General features: G+C 46.2%; 1 protein-coding gene across 7 annotated transcripts in view; it reads left to right on the top strand.

Moving 5' to 3' along the window:
* The window catches only part of PRDM16 (PR/SET domain 16), a 269,867-nt gene that overhangs the window by 134,524 nt on the left and 115,408 nt on the right, over window positions 1–19,935 (top strand). For 5 of the 7 annotated variants that reach the window (XM_061351660.1, XM_061351657.1, XM_061351661.1 and 2 more), the window contains one exon: window positions 11,977–12,027. The exons of the other annotated variants lie outside the window; for them this stretch is intronic. In XM_061351660.1, coding sequence (XP_061207644.1) covers window positions 11,977–12,027 — 51 coding nt within the window. The remainder of the gene's footprint in view (window positions 1–11,976; window positions 12,028–19,935) is intronic. 7 annotated transcript variants of the gene reach the window in all.

Raw genomic sequence — 19,935 nt, 5'->3', positions numbered from 1 at the left:
CAGGCAGGCAGCGTGAGGCAAGCCCTGCTGTATTTGTGTTGAAACCCTTGCACTGGACCCAGAATTCCAGTCATTTCTCATTTGCAGAAGCAGCTTTTAGCTGTGCCTGGAAGGAAGCTGATGCACCTTGACATAACAGTCCCTGAGCCCCTTCTCCAGCCAGACAGGTTCTGGGTTTCTTTCTGCTGATAATCCCATCAGGACCTTTGTTTCCTGATAAAGCTGGATTCCACTGGAGAAACCCAAACACATTAGAGGCTCCATTACACCCTCTGCCTGCTTCTTAAAACCTGCCCCGTGCTTCCTGTGTGTTAAACAGAGCAGATGCCTGCTCGGTTCCTCTGTGGCACAGGCCAGCCCAGCCATCACGGTTATTACTGATAGCAGTGTACAGCTGCCACGATAAGACAGTAACATTTCCAATGTGTCCTTATTAAAAAAGCCAGGAAAGGAGCTTGTCTTCAGCCAGACCGCTCTGGGCTATGAATGGGAGGGTTTCTTCGTGTCTGAAGATGCCATTCTAATAGTCAGTTCCCGGCTCCTTCATTCACGTGGAGCTCAGCAGGCAGTTGTGTATGAGCTGAGATGGAGATGCTGCTACTGAGTCGATATGAAGAGAGGGAGAGGTAGAAAAAGCAGTTTGGTTTGGGTTCCAGGTTTGAAGGTCACAGCCGAAGGCCAAGGATGTGTTTCCTTTCGGAGCCGGGCTCTTCACAGTGCCCCGTGCCAGAACAGGGAGCTCCGGCGCTTCGTGCATGGAACCCAGCCCAGATCCAAGAAGCAGTTTCCTCTGAAGAGGCACATTCCAGCACCTGGCACAGGGGGGACGGGAAAGGAGGGAGGGATTCCGGGTTCTGGGACAGTTTGGGAGGGTTTTGTTGGGGTTGGGAGGGAGGACGGGTGAGCCACAGCCTGTACGGAATGGGTGAGGAACCGCAATTGCCTCCGTTTGGGTCTCATTTTCTTTGCCTTTTCTGAGGCAGAACTTTACCCTATGCAAGCTGAAGAATAACTTTAAGGGCAGGTTGGACGGGGCTTGGAGCAAGCTGCTCCAGTGGGGCAGGAACCCCCAGGGCAGGGGTTGGAACTGCATGAGCTTTAAGGTCTGGTCCAACACAAACCAGTCGGGGATGCCATGAAGAAGGGAATTGCACGGGAAGCAGCAATAGATACTCGGAGTTCTTCCTTTCTAAAATCATCATCCTGTTGTCTGTAGGATTCAGAGGCCGAGCTGTGGTGGATGAGCTCCTGAGGCTGGCTGGGTAGCCTGTGTGCTGGAGGGAGCGGTGCTTGTGGTTCGGGACGCTCCTGGGATGAAGGGTTTGGGGTATTCTCAAGTCAAATGCAGTCACAAGCCCCAGGTCCCCACGAGTCTCTTGGCATTTTTTGTGTCTTTGTCAGCTGGTGCAAAGAGGGTGCTGCTTGGTACGGGGTGAGCTTCTCCCCATGTGTACAGATGTACACCCCATGCCAGGGGCAGACCTGGCAGCAGAGTTAGCCTGGACACGGTGTTCCTCCCGCATCCTCACCCACACACTTCTTCCTCAGCTCCATAGGGCTGGAAGCGGTCCAGGCACTTTACATATGCAAACACCTCCACCTCCAGGCTTCTGCTGCATCACAAGGGGCTCATTCTGTCAATCAGGCCACAGGCATGGAGCACAGCAGCATCCCTCACCACAGAGGGTCACTTTGAACTTGTTTCCCTGCACCTGGGAGCTTGTGGTGTGTGCTGGGGAGGGAGGTCGGAGCCTTCAATCCTATGGAGTTTCCTGCTTGCTTTTTTTCCTTCTTTTTTTCCGTTCTTCCAGACCTTTAGTGTCCTCCTTTAGGCCAAAACAACACATCCATGTTCTCCACAAATTGTTGCTATAATTACAGCTGTGTGTGGCCACAGAGATGCTTTGGAAACCAGATGTCACGTTTTCTAACCTCTGGTGCAGGGGTGGTGGCTGGCCACATAAACGCCACAGCACATTCATTTATCTTCTTAGGGAAGTAGCTTTGATATTCCCAAACAGCAAATTGTCCTTTTGAGAGGATTTGTCCTAATTCCCTCTTGCTTGTGGTCCTCCCTGTGCTGTTCTTTCTCTTGTTTGATAATCAGGTGTAAGCCTGACCATTGCATTCTGCATTCTCGAGTGCAGCCAACACTGTCACATGGAAATGCTGCTTGAGTATGGGCCCTGACCTCTTCTGCAGTTGCCTTTGGGTTGGTAGATCCTTGCTGTGGCTCCTCTCAAGTTGGTCATGATTCAGTTACTGATATATTAGTTAATGTTTCAGTCAGTTATATTCCCAACGCATGCAGAATCTGCAGAGCCCTTTGGGCTTTGCCAGAAGGGAGGTGAAACAGCGAATGTGAACCAGTGAATTCTGGCCTGTGCTGTGGAGGGGTTTGTTTTCCTTTTTTCCTCCTTTTCGGCAGACAGCTCTGTTACAGTGGAGGGGACAGTTCCACTGCAGAGATAAGGCAGGCTTCAAAGTCTGAATAGATGTGTGCATAGTTCTGAGCTTACTGGGGTCAAAGGTGTTTGCATCTGAGGAGGAATCACAGCCTTATTGTTAACATTAAGTCTAAGGAGCTTGAAACTCAATTTCTAAATGCAAGAGACTGAGATTTGGGCTCGTCGCCTCATTTCTTGTCTCAGTCTTGTCTGTAAAACTGGGGTAGTAAATCCTGCATTTCTGTTCTCACTGTTCTTCCATTGCCTTTCCTTGTTTCACAGGGTCCTTTGGGCAGACTCATCTTCTTATGTTATGTATCAGCGACACAGTTGGGCTTCAGCCTGAAGTCCTTGTGCCCCTGATAATAAACAGTGGGGAATCTCAGTCAGACATAGCATGGTACCAGGAGGTTCAGTCACACAGGAGGTTCAGTGCATCCCCATTACCTGAAGGTATCAAATGTGGGAATCACAAAGGAAAACTTGTCCCTGTCTCCACTTTAAAGTCAGTGGCTTATTGGCACTGGATTTCTTCCCCATGAAGGGAGTGGGGTTTGTAAGTGAGGTTCTCTTAAGTCTACCTGCTCGAAGGTAAGTGCTGGCTTGTGCAGCCACATCAGGGATTTCTCCAGGTGAATTATCAGATCAAGGTCAACGTGTGTCTCCGTACCCTGCTGCAGCTAACAGAAGCATTGTTTGTGAAGCAGCTGCTGGTTATCATTGGTGAGGAAATGTCTTTGGTTTTTATAGCTCCTGTTATCTGAAACTAATAAAAACACAATGCAGTGACAAGCCGAAGGTCGTCTCACCTCCCTGCTGAGGTGGGTAGCACTCAGCAAAGATCAAGCTTACACACTCTTTTTGCCTAATAGACATTGGAAAGAGAAGTTTGTGAATGGGGGATGTAAGTCAAGGATGGATGCATCCGTCCATTAACACTTATACTAAAGTTTTCCTTTTCTGTTTTCACATATTGCCCCAGAAGAGAACAGAAATCAGCGTATCTCAGGCTCAGTCAGGTGCCATTTCAGTTAACCAAGCACTGGGGTGGTTGTGAGCCACTTTTGAAACCCCAGATCTAATAGAAAATCTATTGAAACACTCAACCGCTCACCTTCCAGGGAAGCTGTTGTGCCAAGTGCAACGTAAGGAGACAGCCATAAATCAACACACTATGCACCTCAAATAGATAATCAATTTAATTGAAAGCATCAATAATCATAGTTTGACATTTATTACCCTGTGGATGTTTTATCTTTTAGGCTAGGGGACAGCAGGGCAGTGATGAATGCCAGGCCTGCCATGGAACACAATTACGTGGTACAAGCAGAAGGATTTTATATTCTGCAGTCAAATTCATAATTGAAGCAGATTGCAGGAAATCTGTGAGAAATAAATGCCTATAACTGGGATGCCTATAACTTGAATTCTGGTATTGAGATAATGTTGCACATGCTGCCTTGTATATATAGGCAGGCTGAGAAAATTGGCACTGTTTAACCATGGAGAAAGAGAAGATTCATGGAGACCTCAGGGCAGCTTCCAGTGTCTGAAGGGGGGTCAGCAGTGGTGAGCCACACGTTGTCAGTCCCTGAACTGCAGCTGGTTTACAAACCAGATCAGAGTGAAGCTATAGACACTCAGGATGGCATTCCCTCCACAGCAGCACTGGAGCTATTCCCGGCCTTATGCCCTTCAATGATCCAAACTTCTGACCTGGGGAAGGAATCAGCAGCCCAAGTTAAAAATGAGCTTAACTTCCTTTTGGGCTCCCTGAATCCCTGTCTCAAGAAACCGAATTGGAATTGCCACCCACTCTCTGTCTGGCTGATTAAATAAAATATTGGCCTTTTCCAAGCACGATATTATCATTCCAAGCATAATATTATCCAGTTGTGTCCCAGATTGTTTCTCCAGCTTTTAAAAGGGAACTCACCTGGCACCCCCTATCAATTCAGATAAACCAGCACTATATGCTCTTTAAATTAGAAACTCTGTGCCCATGTCTGAAGTTAGTCTGCAGAATAATTCTATATTCACTTTGCTTTATAGAGAATATAATTTGCTTGATGTTACTTCTGAATAGAGGACAATAAAGTGCCCTTTTCTGTCCCTCTGTTGTTTCCTTCCCCTGCACAGAAGGTTACTACAGGGAATTCCTCTCCAAGTCAAGTTACCAACTCAAAGTAAGGACTTACCCTCTATTTGAGCAGCAGTGCACCTTGAGGACAAGTGAAAAGAGGGGCACATACGATAGCAGGCAGTGTTCTTGTTGGCACAGATCATTCCATGAGAGAAACACACTAGAACAGGAGGCTCCCCTCCTATTAGAGCCCATGGAGGCCTCTTCAGAGCTTCACTTTATCAAAGACTTATTCTGGTAAGTGAAGTGAGTGCTGGGGGATGTACCCTTCCCTCGAGCTCTGGGGCAGGCCCCGTGGTGGCTCTGCTACTCACCAGCTTCTTTCCCTTCAGAGAAGTTCACACCTGCAAAGGAGCCTGCAATATCCACATCTTCCCTAAAATAAATAAGACTCAAACATCTCGGCATCAGCCCGATGTTTCTCTTCCAGTTCTTCTCAGGCTTTAATGGCCCATTTTTCTTCCTGCATCACACTGACTGGCTATGACCTTGTCATGTTAAAGTGACAGCTAGGTTATCCTGCTGATGGGTATCAAACTGACATATCCCATCCTGTCTGTCGGAGTGCCAGGCAGGGATGCATTCCCAGACAGCCTGCACTCCCACTGGACGGTACCGGCTATTAGGAAGGCTGCTGTTTTCATTCCCTCCTTTCACAGTGTGAGCAGCAAAGCTGAGCTGCTCAATGAGACAGTGCATTTCCTTCTTCAGACCTTTGAAATGGGTGGGAACGTTGCATATTGGCTTTATTTTCCTTCAAGTGTGATTAATGATCAAAAATGTACATGTCACCGCTCAGCTATTTAGCTTCGGTGCACTACTGTGGGTACACTGAAGGCCATTATTTTGATGGAGCTGAGGATAAGCTCCACATACAACTGCAGTTGATTGAGCTGGGGTTTTGGCAAGTTCTCTCCGCACTGAAGTGCAAGTTGGCTTCTCTGTTGTGCTGGTGATTTGACATGCTTGCATGTGGGGAAGCAGAACACTCAGCTCAGCAGTCGTGTGGTGCTCGGGCAAGGAAAAGCCTTGGCTTTTTTAGCAAGACAGGCAAGAAGGCTGTGAACAAGTGTGTTTGTCATAAGCTCCTTAAACATGGTAAACCCCTTCATAACTCTTATCAGTGTCTTTTGTGGCTGTGAGGAAGAGAATGGAACAAGGTCATTTTTCTCTGTTCTTTCTCAAATTGGGAACTGTGTAATTAGGTTTAAATAAGATGGGGGCAGCATGCTCCAGATGGGTGATGGGAGAAGCCCAAGCAGTCTGGGGGCCTGCAGGAGAAAATCTTCTAACTTCTTACATCTAACCCCATCCCTGTTTGGCAGCTGTACCCGTGGAGAAAGTGAAGTGCTGGGGCTGTTCCTACATAAAAATGCTGTTTCCTATAATATTGCTGCCAGTCAGCTTCAGCATCAGTGGCAAGACTGTGATAAAGGGGATTTCGTGAGGAAAGAAAGGAATAGTTTTGATGTTGCTGTGGTTTGAAGGTATTTAACCTCTGCTGCTGTGCAGAGAAGGGCAGGGAGCTTCTGAAAGTCTTGCTGGAAAGGAATGTTACCCCAGAGATATCAAGGATGGGGCAAATCAGTCAATAGATGTGTATGAAGCTCACCAAAGGAAGGCACGAGTGACTGGTGTTCCAGTAATGAATTATTCCAGGGGCTGGATTTATTAAATCCGTTTCAGTGCACTTCTTCCCTCTGAGGGTATTTTCTAAGATACCCTCGTCACAACAGGTATGATGAGATACCAAGATTTGAGTGCATTGCCTTGTACAGATGCCATTGTGTGTCCTGGATAGAAAGGCTGCAATTTAATATGAAGTATGAGCTCTTCGGCCAGAGCCCAGAGGTCCCCATACGTCAGATGAAGCACATGTCAGCGCTGCCATTACAAGATGATGTATGATCACTCGTTATTTACTTATGATTATTACTGATCATCTTAACAAACAGGTTATCAATAGATGAAGTACAGAGGAAGTTCATTTATATTGCTGTGTCAATATCAGGGTCATTTCTATAACTAAAAAGGGTCGAGAACAAAAGATGGATGGATCATATGTGACTGAAGGTAGCCACCCAATCCATTTACATGGCTGCGAACAGCAGAGCTTTATCTGTTAACCAAAACATTGCACTTCACTCTTCAAGGTGATTTTTTGCTCAGATAAGAAACAGCTCTTGCTCCATGGAGTGATGGTGTGCTCTGTGGCAGGCAGAATCTGGGGTTGATGACCCCAAGCTTCCGTTCTCCTCCTGTTTTCTCTGTGGTTGGAGTGAAGGTGTAACTGGTTTGCAGCTCAGAAGCACATTGTGTCAGGGCAGCTCGTATTTAATTCAGCATAGAAGTCTGCGAGGAGCGTTCCCAGGTTGAAGATGAACAGATGGGGTAAATACAGGTACAGTTCAATGCTAGGAACCTGTGTCTTAATCCTTAGACTGCTCAGCATCAGGCCCCTTCCGTCTTCTCAAAATTCAGTTTTACAATGAAATTTCCCTTCAGGAAAAAGGAACCTCAGTATTTGTAAGAGTGGGGTTTTTCTAAAGAAAAGGATGTCCTATTGGCCATTTCTGGGAGGTGTTAGGTGAGCAAAATACTGGGCAAGAAGCTTATTCATTGGGACTTACTCTTCTCTCAGGAATCCCTGTGTGTTGCAGAAGGGGTGCCCTGGGTGAGCTCTTACTGTGTAAATGCCACTGCTCCAGGGTCCTTAAAGAGCTCATTTGCTGTAGCTGGTAAAACCTCTTTGCTTCCAGCAGTCATAGCAAATAGATGGTTGCTAAAGGTGACGTTGGATTGCTCAAATGGAGAAGAAGAATGGGGAGAGGTAGATGTGGCGCCACGTGAAAGGGAAAAGCATCTCCAGCCTGGATCCCAGGGGCACGTGGAGTGAATGGAGTAAGTTTTCTTGGAGCAGACCTGCCAAACTCAAGTGCGTTTCTCGTGCTCATTAACGCTGGACTTTAAGAACCCGATAAGAATGCAATATAAAATCAAAGAGCCCCTAAAGACTCTGAGATTATATTTAATACTCTCCTATCACCAGCCCCTGAGTGCTTGGCAAGAGAAACGGTGACATTTACTAATCAGTACCCTCTCTTATTTGTCTTGGCTGGAAGTCTCAAGTCCTCAGCTTATTGAAGTTACTACAAATGCTCTCCATTAGATTCTGTGGAACTTCCTGGTATTTGCAGTTGAACTCGATGGCAGTGTCATGGAGGAGTTATGTCCTTAAGGGGTGACACAGAGCTTGCCGTGTCATGTATGTAAATGGGGTGTGTGTTTTATTCTTAATGCTTAACATTAATTTTCCTTCTTAACATTAACGACCCCCAGCGCTTTCCTGCTCCTTTCTGGATGCACAGGTTTGTTTCATGTCATGATCAGGAGCTGTTTCTTACTACAAGGTGGCTTTGGATGTTCCTTTCTTTTGAACACCCTTTGGAATCACCTGTAATGGTTCAGCTGATGTAAGCTGCATTTTGTTCTCCCAAAAGCTGGCAAACAGGAAGAATCCCTGTAAAGCCACAGCAAACACAAGGCAGGAGCAGGTGCAGAGGTGCTCCCCATGGCAGGGCACCACTGATTCCCTCCTGATTTTGGTCACTTTTCCTGCAGCACTGGACCCCCTTTTGTTCAGACTTTCAACTGAGAAATAAATGGTTATCAAATGGTCTGTGGAGTGCATACCATGGCTTTGCAGGCTGTTACTGGTCTGCGAACCACAGTTTGGCTGCTCTACAGTGTTCCCAATTGTACTGGGGTTGCCCTTAGCAGTGAATGGTTAGTTTATTCTTTATACTCTTTTCAGCCCTTGCTTGTTTCTTGCCAGTCAGAGTTGTGCTGTTCATCCTCCTTCACTCGCCAGCCAGGAGAGGAAATTCTTCCTCCTAGACAAGAGCTTTCCTCTTAATTCTGGGCACATTCGTTTCAAATTCCCAAGGCAGGATATTGAAAATTTCCTCAAGTTAACAGGGCTTCACAAGTTCCCTTACTATAGAAAATGTGAAATTTTGGTAAATTGGTGGCCAGAAAGTGCTGTAAAATCCCTGGATTTTATAAATTTCAGCCAATGGGAAAAGTTCCCAAGTGCTGAAATGGGTTTCTGTGGGTTCCTTCTCCCTCTGGCTGTACTGTGAAAGAGCATCACTGCTGTGACTTTGCTGTTGGATGGTTCTTAGCTGTTCCATTATGGTATGATATGTGACATATGATATGATATACCCAGACTGATTTAAACATTGATGTGCTTCAAGTCTTACTGACTTCAGTGTTGATGTATTAAGGTCTTACTAGAGGAACAGATGACAGTGCAGAACATGTTAGTGAAAAGTGCTGTTATCTGCTTCTGTGGAATTATGGGGCATCCTCTTCTGTTTCCAACTCGGAGCAGCCATGGAATTCCTCCTTAAAAATCAACATTCACAGGGATGCAGCAGGGGCAGGTTCTGGTCTGTCATCTGCGCTGTCAGAGCCTGCTGAAGGCATCAACCATGCTGGTTTCAGTTTGGGTTTTGTGGGTTTTTTCCTTTAAATGACAGTTTATCTGAGCTCAGGGAATGAATGGATAACGTTACTATTTACATAAGCTCATTGTGATCTGTCTGGGTAATGTAATCAAATTAGGGTTAACTGCAGCTGGAGAATGCCAGCTTGTAAACTGTTTTTCAAAACGAATCACATGGTGTTACTTGACATGTTTAGAATACATTCGGGAGGCTTTGCACAAATTATAGCACATCCCGGGCTGGTGGGACCGAGGCAGGATTCTGTTGCCACCAGTTCGCTGAGCCCAGGAAATGGGATGTGGGGAACCATCAGCAGGCAGAGGAGATGCAGCCCGGAGGGGACCCTGCACCCCGCGTTTCCTGGCGGCTGCTGCTGACACGTTGTCTGTCTTTTGGCTAAAAATCAGCGTATCAGTTGATAGGAAAAGCATCTGGTGTAGATTTGGGGGACGTTTAAGAACATCTGTGTGAACTGCCAGAGCGCGGCCGCTGCACACACCAAGCCTCTATTTAGTCTTAGGGCGTTCTGCGTAAGATGAAGTCCAGCCTGAGCTGAACTTACCCCATGAGTAGCTTTTCAAAGCATCTTTTGTTATTCTTAGTAATAAACATCGCATCTGGTACTTACTTTCCCTCTCTCTCCCTTTCCCATTGAATCAGGAGGTACTTTTTGCATCAACAGCACTGCAGTGTCCAGTTCTTTTGCTGTGGGGAGTGATCTCAGGTCTGTCTCTGAGGACATCAGGCCATGTGCCATGTCCAAGCTAACTTCGTACCATACTGTTGAATTCTGAATTAACTGTTGAATTCTGGACATAACCCTTATCATTTTTAAACTCCAGGGTTTTCAACTGCAAAGGAAGGATGGGAAATGCCATTTGAAGTTGCTCCTGGTCTCCCACTACTGGTAAAATGCCTGTTCCCACACAAACTGTTCTGATAGTTTGCATGGGGAGATGGTTCCATCAAATCTAAAATACATCCTGGCACTGGGGTTTGTTTCCCCACAAGTTCTATAGCAGAAGGAAAGTGAGCAGATATTTCACCTTGTCAAAACCCAGCCAGTTTACAGTGCTCTTCATGACCAGGTACATAACCAGCCCCTGATGCTTTCCCATGGAAGTATTTGAATGTGATGAAATACTTCTTACAGAAATTCCGTTCCCTCAGAATGATGAAATTTGGGATTTGCTCTGAATTGAGATGGGGGAAAAATCCTCTTTGAGCGGCAGAACTTGCCCCTTGCACACAGATCTGTCCAAACCAACACAAGGAAGCTTGTGTTGGCATTTAGATTCAGACTCAGGAATTCCTGACTCTTAAGCCTGTTTATACAGGACTATACCACAGCCCCATTTGCACTTCATTTTAGGGTTTTTTTCTTTCCCCCTCTACATTTATGGCCATGTTGAGCGGGTGGATTATGCACTCCGAATGCACATGCTTAACCAATTGTATTGAATGCTGTTTTGCATCTAATAATTACAGTTAAGTGTCTTCATTTGGAAACAGCAGCCTTCCATGAAGGCTTTCAAGTCCTTTAGCACAGGCATACTTATATTACAGCTCCGAGAGTTTCATGGCCTAATTGTAAAGGTTTGGGGGGTTGAATGCACCTGGATCCACAAGTGCTCTGGGCTTGGGAATGGCCAGGGATTCCCCAGCAACCTGGAGATGCGTGCTCCTGATGCTTCCAGCAATTCAGGGTGAGATTTCAGCACGTGGATGCACACATACAGCGTAGGAAGCCACGGGTTCGAACTGCTCTGGTGTTCACCTCTTGCTCCTGTTTGCTTTCAGCTGCTTTCTGAACCGCAGCTTCAGTATCTATTAGAGCAGCTGTAAACCAGGGGCTGGTTCAGGATCCTTGCTGTGTAGAACACGACCCGTTGTTATTGCAGCTGAGCTGGGAGATGTGTGCCAGCACTTTGGAAGTCTGTGAATTGGTCCATGTCACCTGGGCATGGTCAGGGCTCCAAGAGCTTGGGGCCAAACCCTCAGCTGCGGAAACACAACGGAGCTTCTTTGGGCCTTCATTTATTGCTGTGATTATTTTAAGGGAGGTTCCATTGCAGTGTATAGCCATTCTCATCATATCTTGGGTTTCCTGGCATTTGGATTTCAGTTCCTTGGAGCTTTTTTCTGCTATTTGGTAGCCAGAATACATTGCCTGGGTCTGGAAGTCCTGAGTACCTTGACCCCATCTTAGTACTGGGTGGATGTTAAACCTGAGACACCTGCGATTCCCGTTGAGGGCAGTGAAGCTACTTAATATGGGTCAGGCTGCTTGATCAGGTCCTTGTTGAGTGCATTTATCCTGATGGGGCTGTGGGGCATGATAGAAGATGGAGGTACTTGACCCCACTGACCTCGATCTAACCTGAGGTAAAGCACGGCAGTGGTTTCATGACTTGTGTCACCACTCCTCTGTTGGAGGAGGCACTAAGGAGCTTCCTGCACAGCTGCTGGGAGCACTGAGGTACCAAAGCATCCCATGGTCAGTCCCTGCCACTGGGACACACTGCTGGTGTGGTGCTGGCACCACAGTCTGCTCTGGGGGCTGCGCTTTTGGACAGCCCCCAGGTGTGCATCCTCTGAGTGCTCAGAGCCCCCATCACCTGCCACTGGGGAAGAAACGCATCTTCCCATCGGCTGAATCTAAAGAAATCACTTGCAGGAGTTACAGAGAACGTTAAAACTTGTGGGAGAGAATGATGGTAGTTCTGGTATAGTCCTTCCATCTGGCTCCTAAAACATCCATGTTGCTCCGTTGCAGTTGGGAGTTTTGACCTATAAAACCAAGGAAACAAACCGTGTGTTCTCTTACAACAGTTGCAATTCAACTGAATTCTGCTTCTGTTTTGTTTTTTCTCAGCAAATGCTGACTGATCCCGAGGTGACCTCCCAAGAGGGCAACATAAAAAAGGTAGGACATGGATCAATCTTACCCAAACTGTTTTACTGCCTGGCTTTGAGGTGCAGCTCGGCACTTCATCTTCTCCTCCTGCTGCTGAACAGAGGTGTGTGTCGTGACAGCGTCCTAAAAGGTTTCCAATATTTGCTGCTGCTTTTCTGGATGAAGTGTTGTGCTGCTGTTGGCATCTTTTTCTGTCTTCTTGTGATTCCAGTCCTTATGAAAAAGAAAAAGGAGTTTAAAGTGCTCCTTGATTCAGCTACAACATAAACAGCTCCGAGTCCAAAGTGAAAAACCTCATTTACCTCTTTTCCAGTAAAAGAAAATGTTGGTCCTTTGTTAAAAGTGCTAAATTTTTAGAGGTCGCCTCACCATGTAAATGTGGCTTATGTGGAGTCCAAGGGAAAAGGAACAGATATATAAAAGGATAAAGTTTAACTCATGTGATGTATTACCAGTGCTTTTCATCACATTGTGATGCTTAAACTGTAATACTGACCAGAGAAAAATGTGTTCCAAATACAGCCCAGCTGTCTAAATCTCTTCCTAGTGGCTGTGGGGCAGCCTCAGCGCTGCATACTTCAGTAGCCAGGTTGCTATTTTGGTTGAGGTTATTCTCAGTAACACTAAAATCACATTATTTCCGTGGCTGTCTTTTGGTTAACAGCTTTACTGAAGTGTTACAAGTCGTATTGGCCGATGGGCTCCCTAGATGTGTCTGTGTCTGTGTTGAGATGAGGAGGTGGCTGTCCTTTGCATCTGTAGTTGTCTCATAGCGAGTATTCACAGTGCTCCTCATAACATAGGACTGTTTGAAAGCAGAAGGTATTTTAAACTGGGACTTGCAGCAGCTGCCATTCTTACTCACCCAGTGAGGTGAGCATCAGTGCTGCTGCTGAACTGAAAGCTAAAAGGAAACACTTGTTTCCCTCTGCCAAACAAAGTGAAATGTAATACTTGTCCGGCTCCAAAGTCAGTTTGGGAAAAGACATTCAGACCCGTGTCCGGTGCGGAGCGACTGTTGTACCACGTGGCGACCCCCAGCTTTGCCTTGGAAAGCCAGGCTCCCAACATGAAACATCCTTTGACCATCCCATGACCTCGCGAGGGACCTGTCGCAACACTGCTGAACTTTTTACCTTGTTCATCTCCATAACTCATGGGGTGCTGGTCTCTGCCTCTGTGGGATCCTTTTGTCTGGACAGACACAGTGACAAGGTGGCAGGTTCGTATTATCACAAGGCGCTTGTCAGGCGGATGGGGGAATTCTGCCCTGCTCAGCTGGCTCTTTGTCAGTCTTTAATTACAGCATCACAAATAAACTCTGTGTCCCTACCTCGCAGAATCTGCAGGACCCTAAAGAGAGCGGGCTGTGTGTGAGGCAAGGGTAGGAGGAAGCCTTAGACTGGCAGCTTTACGTGTGCGATACAGGGGTTTGTATTTAAATCTCGTTTTATGTCAGATGAGAATGTTGCAGGAGCTGCAGGTCTTTGAAACGTACCGTGTGTCCTGAAATCTCCCCCTGTACAGCAGGTACAGAACTGGACAATTAGGATATTTGACAAGGGGGGGAAGGACTGGCCTTCCACTTGTGTCTTTTAAATGCATTGTAGAGAAGCACTAGTGGGAGTTTATGAGGTGATAAATTTATTGAAGGATGGGCAGTAGGGTTTTACAGCTCGGGTAAGAAAGGTCAAAGCAGTAAGGTAAAGAGTTCAAGTCTAAACTTTATGGCTTGTGACAAGACTGCTGCTAGACAGCTTTTCAGTCAAAGAAACTGAAAAATAAGGAATGAAGAATCATTCCTGCAGTTTTTGTGGTGCCTGGAATTGTCTGTAAGAGGTACCCGGGCATTCTGCTCCAGTGGCACAAAACCCTCCTGGGGAAGAGCTCCTTTTCCAGCCTCTCTAAATCACTCGGTTGTCATATCCCTGAAGACACAGGAGTTGAGATTTGACTTCAGTTTATTCCTGTTCCTTCAGAGATAAGTTGGTGCTGAGGAGGTGACTGAAGACAAATGTAACTGTAGTGGGTGGGCTGATTTAAACTAGGGGAGGAGGATGTTGGAACCAAACGGAGAGACCCCAGTGGTCAGTGTCTCCTTTGGCTGCTGCATCAGGGGTTCAGAACTGGGCAGTAACAAGAACTAGAAAGAGAAAAAAATCCCTAGAATTGAGAAATAATCTGTCATAAAAAGCAAATGGAAGTGGGGGGGGGGGGGGGGAGTGTGATGGTGTGAGAGGCAATGGTGTGAGAGGCACAGGAAGGTGCTCAGGAAGCATCCCTGCTTGAAAACTGCCCCGGTGTTTGTTCTGCTCTTCATCTGCCAGACCAAAAATGCTCTTAAATGACTGCTCATGCACTGAAAAGGCAGTGAAAAGTCTGAAGATGCAGCAGAGCAGGAGCAGACACTGTTGTTATACTGTACACTGAAACAGGCACAGGCACTGTTACACTGCACACTGAAACAGGCACAGACACTGGTATACTGTACACTGAAACAGGCGCAGACACTGTTCTTATACTGTACACTGGCTCAAAGCAAAATAAGAAGTATTATCCCACTGTGCCCAGTATTTTTGAGTTTGTATTAGTGTTATTTCTGCTGGGACCACTAACACCAGGGAGCTGATTTATTTGTTAGTGGTTGTCTCGCAAGAACTCAGATTTCTAGCAATGTTATTAAAGAACCTGTACCCAGGGTCATTTTTCCGTGTGTGGAAATGCCACTAAAACGTGGTGCGCTCTGAGTAAGTCTTCCTTTTATCTGCTGTGCTTGCTGATACTCAGTTTAACGTGCACAAATACACATCAGCTCCTCATCCTGCTTGTTTAATTTGCACGAATCGATTGTGGGAGTTGTGCTAAAATGGGAGATTCCCTCTTTTTAGTGACCTGAATGTGTGCGTTCAGATGTGCGCAGGTCCGTAAGTTAGACCTGGGGCTGTATTACCCGTGCTCCCAAACATCTCTTTTTTTGCAGGCCATCTTCCTGCAGCCTGTTTGTTTTGCTTAGAGAGCAGCTCACATGCTCCCTTGCTCTGCATTTTCTATGCTTCTCCACTGCGTTTAATACCAATGCCTTGTTACCATTATCTCCATTGTCATTTTGATTTAACTCTGAGAGGGAGATGAAAGGTTCAGACTTCCTCCGGCAGGAAGCAAGGCCAGTGTCCATTACAGGACACCTTTTTTCCCAAGGAGCAGTGCTGGCTGTATTTATCTCTCCTCTAAGTCACTTTGGCCGATGGTTCGAGAATCATGTTGAAGGAGGCTCTGTGCAGAGCTCCTGGCTGTGGTGACAAGAGACCTCAGGGACTTCTCTTCAGTAGACTCTCTATTTAGTTTCTGTTTACTTAGAGGGAATAGCCTGAGGGGCTACTGGAGAGAAAACATCTGTGGGAGATAATCTATAGAGTTATCTATCTATCACTCTTGTCGACCCTGTCTCCCTTGAGAGCAAGCTGAGAGACTTGTAATAAAAAGGCATCGCTGAAGAGGCTTTAGGGACAAATAAAGAGACATGTTAAGGGCCAGCTGAAAAAGGATAGAAGACATTATTAAAGCTCAATAGCCGTCTTATCAAAATCCAGTAGGATAGGCATTTGGCAAAAGGCTTTAAATTTATTCTTTGACTTTCTCGAGAGCTTGAATTTATCCATTAACAAGAACGAAGCGCGCAGGGAGCGGGAGATGCTATCAGCTTCAAAAGAGCGGGATTCAATCTGGCATTATACAAAACATGACAACAAAAACTGAAGGCAAAACCCATTTTTCCCCCCGCTTTGGCTGAGTTCATACTCAACACTGCAGAATACCAGAAGCTGGTAACATAATGCTGGTGTCACTGAGCGGAGGTAATTTGGGCAGCAGTGATTTATTCTCGACTCCCAACTCGCACAGATTGGTTTTAAAAACAAAGTTACTGTTAGAGAACTGAGTGAGATCAGAAATCCTGACCTCTTAGAGAGCACCACGTTGTAAACAGAAACCTGGGTGGCTGGAAAGCTTTTGCTTCTAAAACAAAAGTAGAAACCAACTGATGTTTTGCCACTGCAGATGCAAAGCGGGATGGGGCCATAAATCTCTCCAGGTTTATTATTATATGCAAAATGCTACAGGTCACAGGAACCATCTGATACTTCAGGAACACATTGTTCCCACAAGATGATTGATTGATAATTATGATAATTTGCAAAATGATTATTTGGGTATTATAACCATGGTTTGTCCCTCCGGATTGCTGTGAAGACATTTTCTATATCATGGGCCGTCAGAAATGGCCTCTGGCAACAAGGGATATGGAGAGGTCTGGTCGGTCTGTCCCAGCGGGGTCTGTAGGACTGATGAATGATGACCCAGAGGAGTAAGAAATCAGACTTCAATAAGCAGTCAGGAAGGTAGTTAGAGAAGAGCAAGGGAACTGTTAACTGTCTTTTGTGGAGCAATTACGAGCCGGGCCATACAGCCCCAGGCCTGAGCACAGCCTGTCAGAACATTATACATGCAGAGATTTCAACTGGAGCCTGCAAAGTTCTGGCTGTGCAGCACTTACACACAGTGCATTTGCATTTGGGAGCTACTAGGAATATATTTATTATCTATGCCTAATAAAGAGTATTTTACAACTGTCAGTCAAGATTTCAGAATCCAGCTTTCAGTGAGATTTGTTCACCTTTCAGTTGTGTATGCTGGAGAAGGAAACCCCCACTTGTAGTGGGGTTAAAACAGATTTCATACTGAGAATTCACACTGTTAACCAGAGCGATCTTTTTAATATCACCTGCTTTTGTGTGCTTAGATTGTGCTTAAGAAAGGAGAATGTGGTGTTGAAACACACCGAGAGCTTGAGGATGGTGCCCAGACCGGGGGGTAATGGTGCTCCCCAAACCCCTGTGAGGTCCTGTAACCAGCACGGTTGAAGTCCAGTTGTAGCACCATCACTGCCTTACAGTTACTGTTTCAGAAAGAGCTTTAATTTGCCTGGTTTATAGGTTGCATCTTTCCAAACCAAAGGTATGTTTAGTTGCCACAACCAGAGGCAGCTTTGGGTTGATTTTTATAATCTTTCCTTGAATAGGCTTGCGTCATTCCAATAAGCCCTGGACAAAAGAGTGGACAGTTGTCTGAGGGTCTTTTTTATAACATTTCTCTCTTTCTATTGTTAGAGAGCTGCTAATAAAAGAACCAGAGTCCATTAATTCAGTGAATGAACATATAGTAAAGTCAGTTCCCTCTTGAGAACAATAATGTTGCGGTCAGCTTAGGTTGCCATGGAAACTAAGTACTTCTAAGAAGTTTGCATCCTTGATTTTGCTGAAATGAAGCATGTAAAGTAAAAGAAAGGTGTAAGCTGGCACAGAGGCGCCAGCGGAGAGCGATGGTGAAGCCATCCTGCAGGACCAGTGCTGTACGTTTCATCTCTGGCATGCAGATGTGTGGGCTTGATCGTATTGTGTGTGTGTGTGTGTGTGTGTGTGTGTGGGTATGATAAATGAGCCCATAAAGAAGTCTCGGGGGGGCTGAACCCAGAAATCAGGGCAAGTGAAGAGCAGCAGCAGTGGTTAAGTTTGCTCTCTCCATGTCTCCAGTATGTTCAAGTCAAGTACAGCCGCTGTGATGTTAACAGGGTGCATCAGCACAGGCCTCTTGTTTCAGGAGGACAGAGAGTGAGGGTGGTTAATGGTGATTTACCATGTTCTCTCTTTGCAAGTTAATGTAAATATGGATACGGTGTAAGCGACTCATATGACTTTAATTAAGACCTTTGTGTAAAGTAAGTTGGTTCCTTTCCTCCCTCCCACTCTAGGCAAGTTCATACTAAATCACTACAGTGTGAACCGAATGCAAGGACATTGATTTGCTCTTTTAGCCCTAAATCATAACCTGCAGTCCTACTTTCTTGAATAAGCGATTGCTGCAGCGGAGAGGGAAGTGTCCAAATGTGCTGCTGAGCTATTTATACCCATTACTCCAAATGACATGCATCTCTGTTGAACAGTATCTCTTAAGATAAAAGTGTCCGCTTAACTTCAGGCAGTGAGTTACAAGAGGTCACCTTGTCTTGTAGGGCATCTCAGACATAAACACACAGGTGGTGTGGAGCCTCAAGCTATTACAGAACCAGTGATGCTTTGTGGGATGCGAGAGGCAAGAGGCTGTTCCCTTGACAGAACTGACCCACTCGCATTGGTGGTCTGCTGTGCCTCAGCAGGAAGTGGGAGTAGCAGAGTCATAGAATCACAGAATCCCAGACTGGTTTGGGTTCAAGGGACCTTAAAGCTCATCCAGCTCCAACCCCTGCCACGGGCAGGGACCCCTTCCACTGGAGCAGCTTGCTCCAAGCCCCTGTGTCCAACCTGGCCTTGAACATGTAAGTCAAGTCCAGACTGCTGTCCTCTTTAACCCCTGTGCCCAACGGTGGTTAGCTTGAGAGGTAAAAATCCAAACCCATTCTGCTACTAATTTATAGGAAGTGTCCGAGTTGTATCTTGGCATCAGGGCAACCTCGTGTCACTGGGGCAGAACTGGTAACTCGTTAGCTCGCTGGGCAGGTAATCAGTTCCATGCCTGTTTTGGGGAGCGGGTTGGAGTATCTGGTGCTCTGCTGATGGGTATTCACAGCAGAGCCTGGTCAGCTGCAGTGGCATGGCTGGGAGGGCCCAGCCCCTCTGCAGAGCAAAGCAAATAAAGGAGACTTGTTCCAACATCTTGGCTGAGTGATCAGTTATGTGAATAATGAGAGTAAAGTTAAGATTTATAAACTTTGATATAGCTCAGAGCTTCCTAAAGAGTGTGAAACCCACATGTGCTAGGGGCTGAGCAATGAACTTTGCATTCACAAGCACGTATTAACAGCTTTAACACTTTTCTCACAATCCATCTTCTCTTTCTGTGTGTAAATGAAGTTACTTTCAGTGATTCCTTGTTGAAACCCGCATGCGAGATCGCGTGTGAAATGGAAACCTCTCTACATGCGTGTCTGCTCCTTGCAATCAAGATACGCTGTTAATTGTTTGCATACCTTTGAGCACGCACTCGTGCTGCTCGCAGGAGGAGCTGCGCACTGAAAGGCTGGCATTTACGTGCTGCCTGTAAGGCCATTACTGGTGAAAGAGTATTCGGGATGATTAGGAGGTATTACAGCCTCTCCTCAGTTTAGAAATGCCAGAATGCCCCAGAGATCCCCATGAATCTGCTGCCAGCCGGCCCCTGTCAGAGCTGAAGGCAGCACTGTCTGGAGCCCAAAATCAACTTCAGGAAGGTCATGTGAAAGAAAATCCTCAGTCATCAGGAAGCCCTTGGCCCCGTGGCCTTTCTGACATTTTCTGACAACCCTTAAATCACCGGAGTAGACAAAACAGCACAAATTTTGGAATGATGGCCTCTGGGATTTCAGAACTGTCGTTAATTTGGAAGGTAACCCCTGCCAGGAGAGGTATTCCCAGGATTAGGGCTGGATTCAGAACCACACGTGGGATGGAGTGGGACGGGACCCTATCCGGTACTGCGGCAGAGGAGGAGCTGCTGCACCCCTGTGCCCGTGTGTTGCCACCACTTACTTATCCGGTCCTGGGAATATCCATCAGTGATGTAGGAGTGGGTTGTGCTGAATTGGACAGGATTCTGTTCCAGAGTGAAATTTGGACTCCAGATTTATTGTATACATTGCATACATCAGAGCAGCCAGATGGCTCTGTTAATACAATCTGGGATCTTGAGGCGTGTGCAGTATTTGGTTAATCACATTGTGCAGCTATTAAAGAGAATATACATCAGGTAGGAGCCTATTAGAGCTGGCCAGCTAAATCCAAGAACCTGGACAGTAACTTGAAGGGAGGAAGGAAAGAGGGGGAATAGCAGGGGGAGTGACTTGAAGTTGCCTCCCATCACTATGGTGCCTCTCTAAAAAGACAGAGG

Source organism: Neopsephotus bourkii, unplaced genomic scaffold, assembly GCF_033783945.1.
Source record: "Neopsephotus bourkii isolate Nb327-2 ecotype Australia unplaced genomic scaffold, CSIRO-AGI_Nbou_v1 NB_593, whole genome shotgun sequence".
Classification (NCBI taxonomy): Eukaryota; Metazoa; Chordata; class Aves; order Psittaciformes; family Psittacidae; genus Neopsephotus; species Neopsephotus bourkii.
Note: the sequence above shows the minus strand (reverse complement) of the source record. Positions and strands in the feature narration are given on the sequence as shown.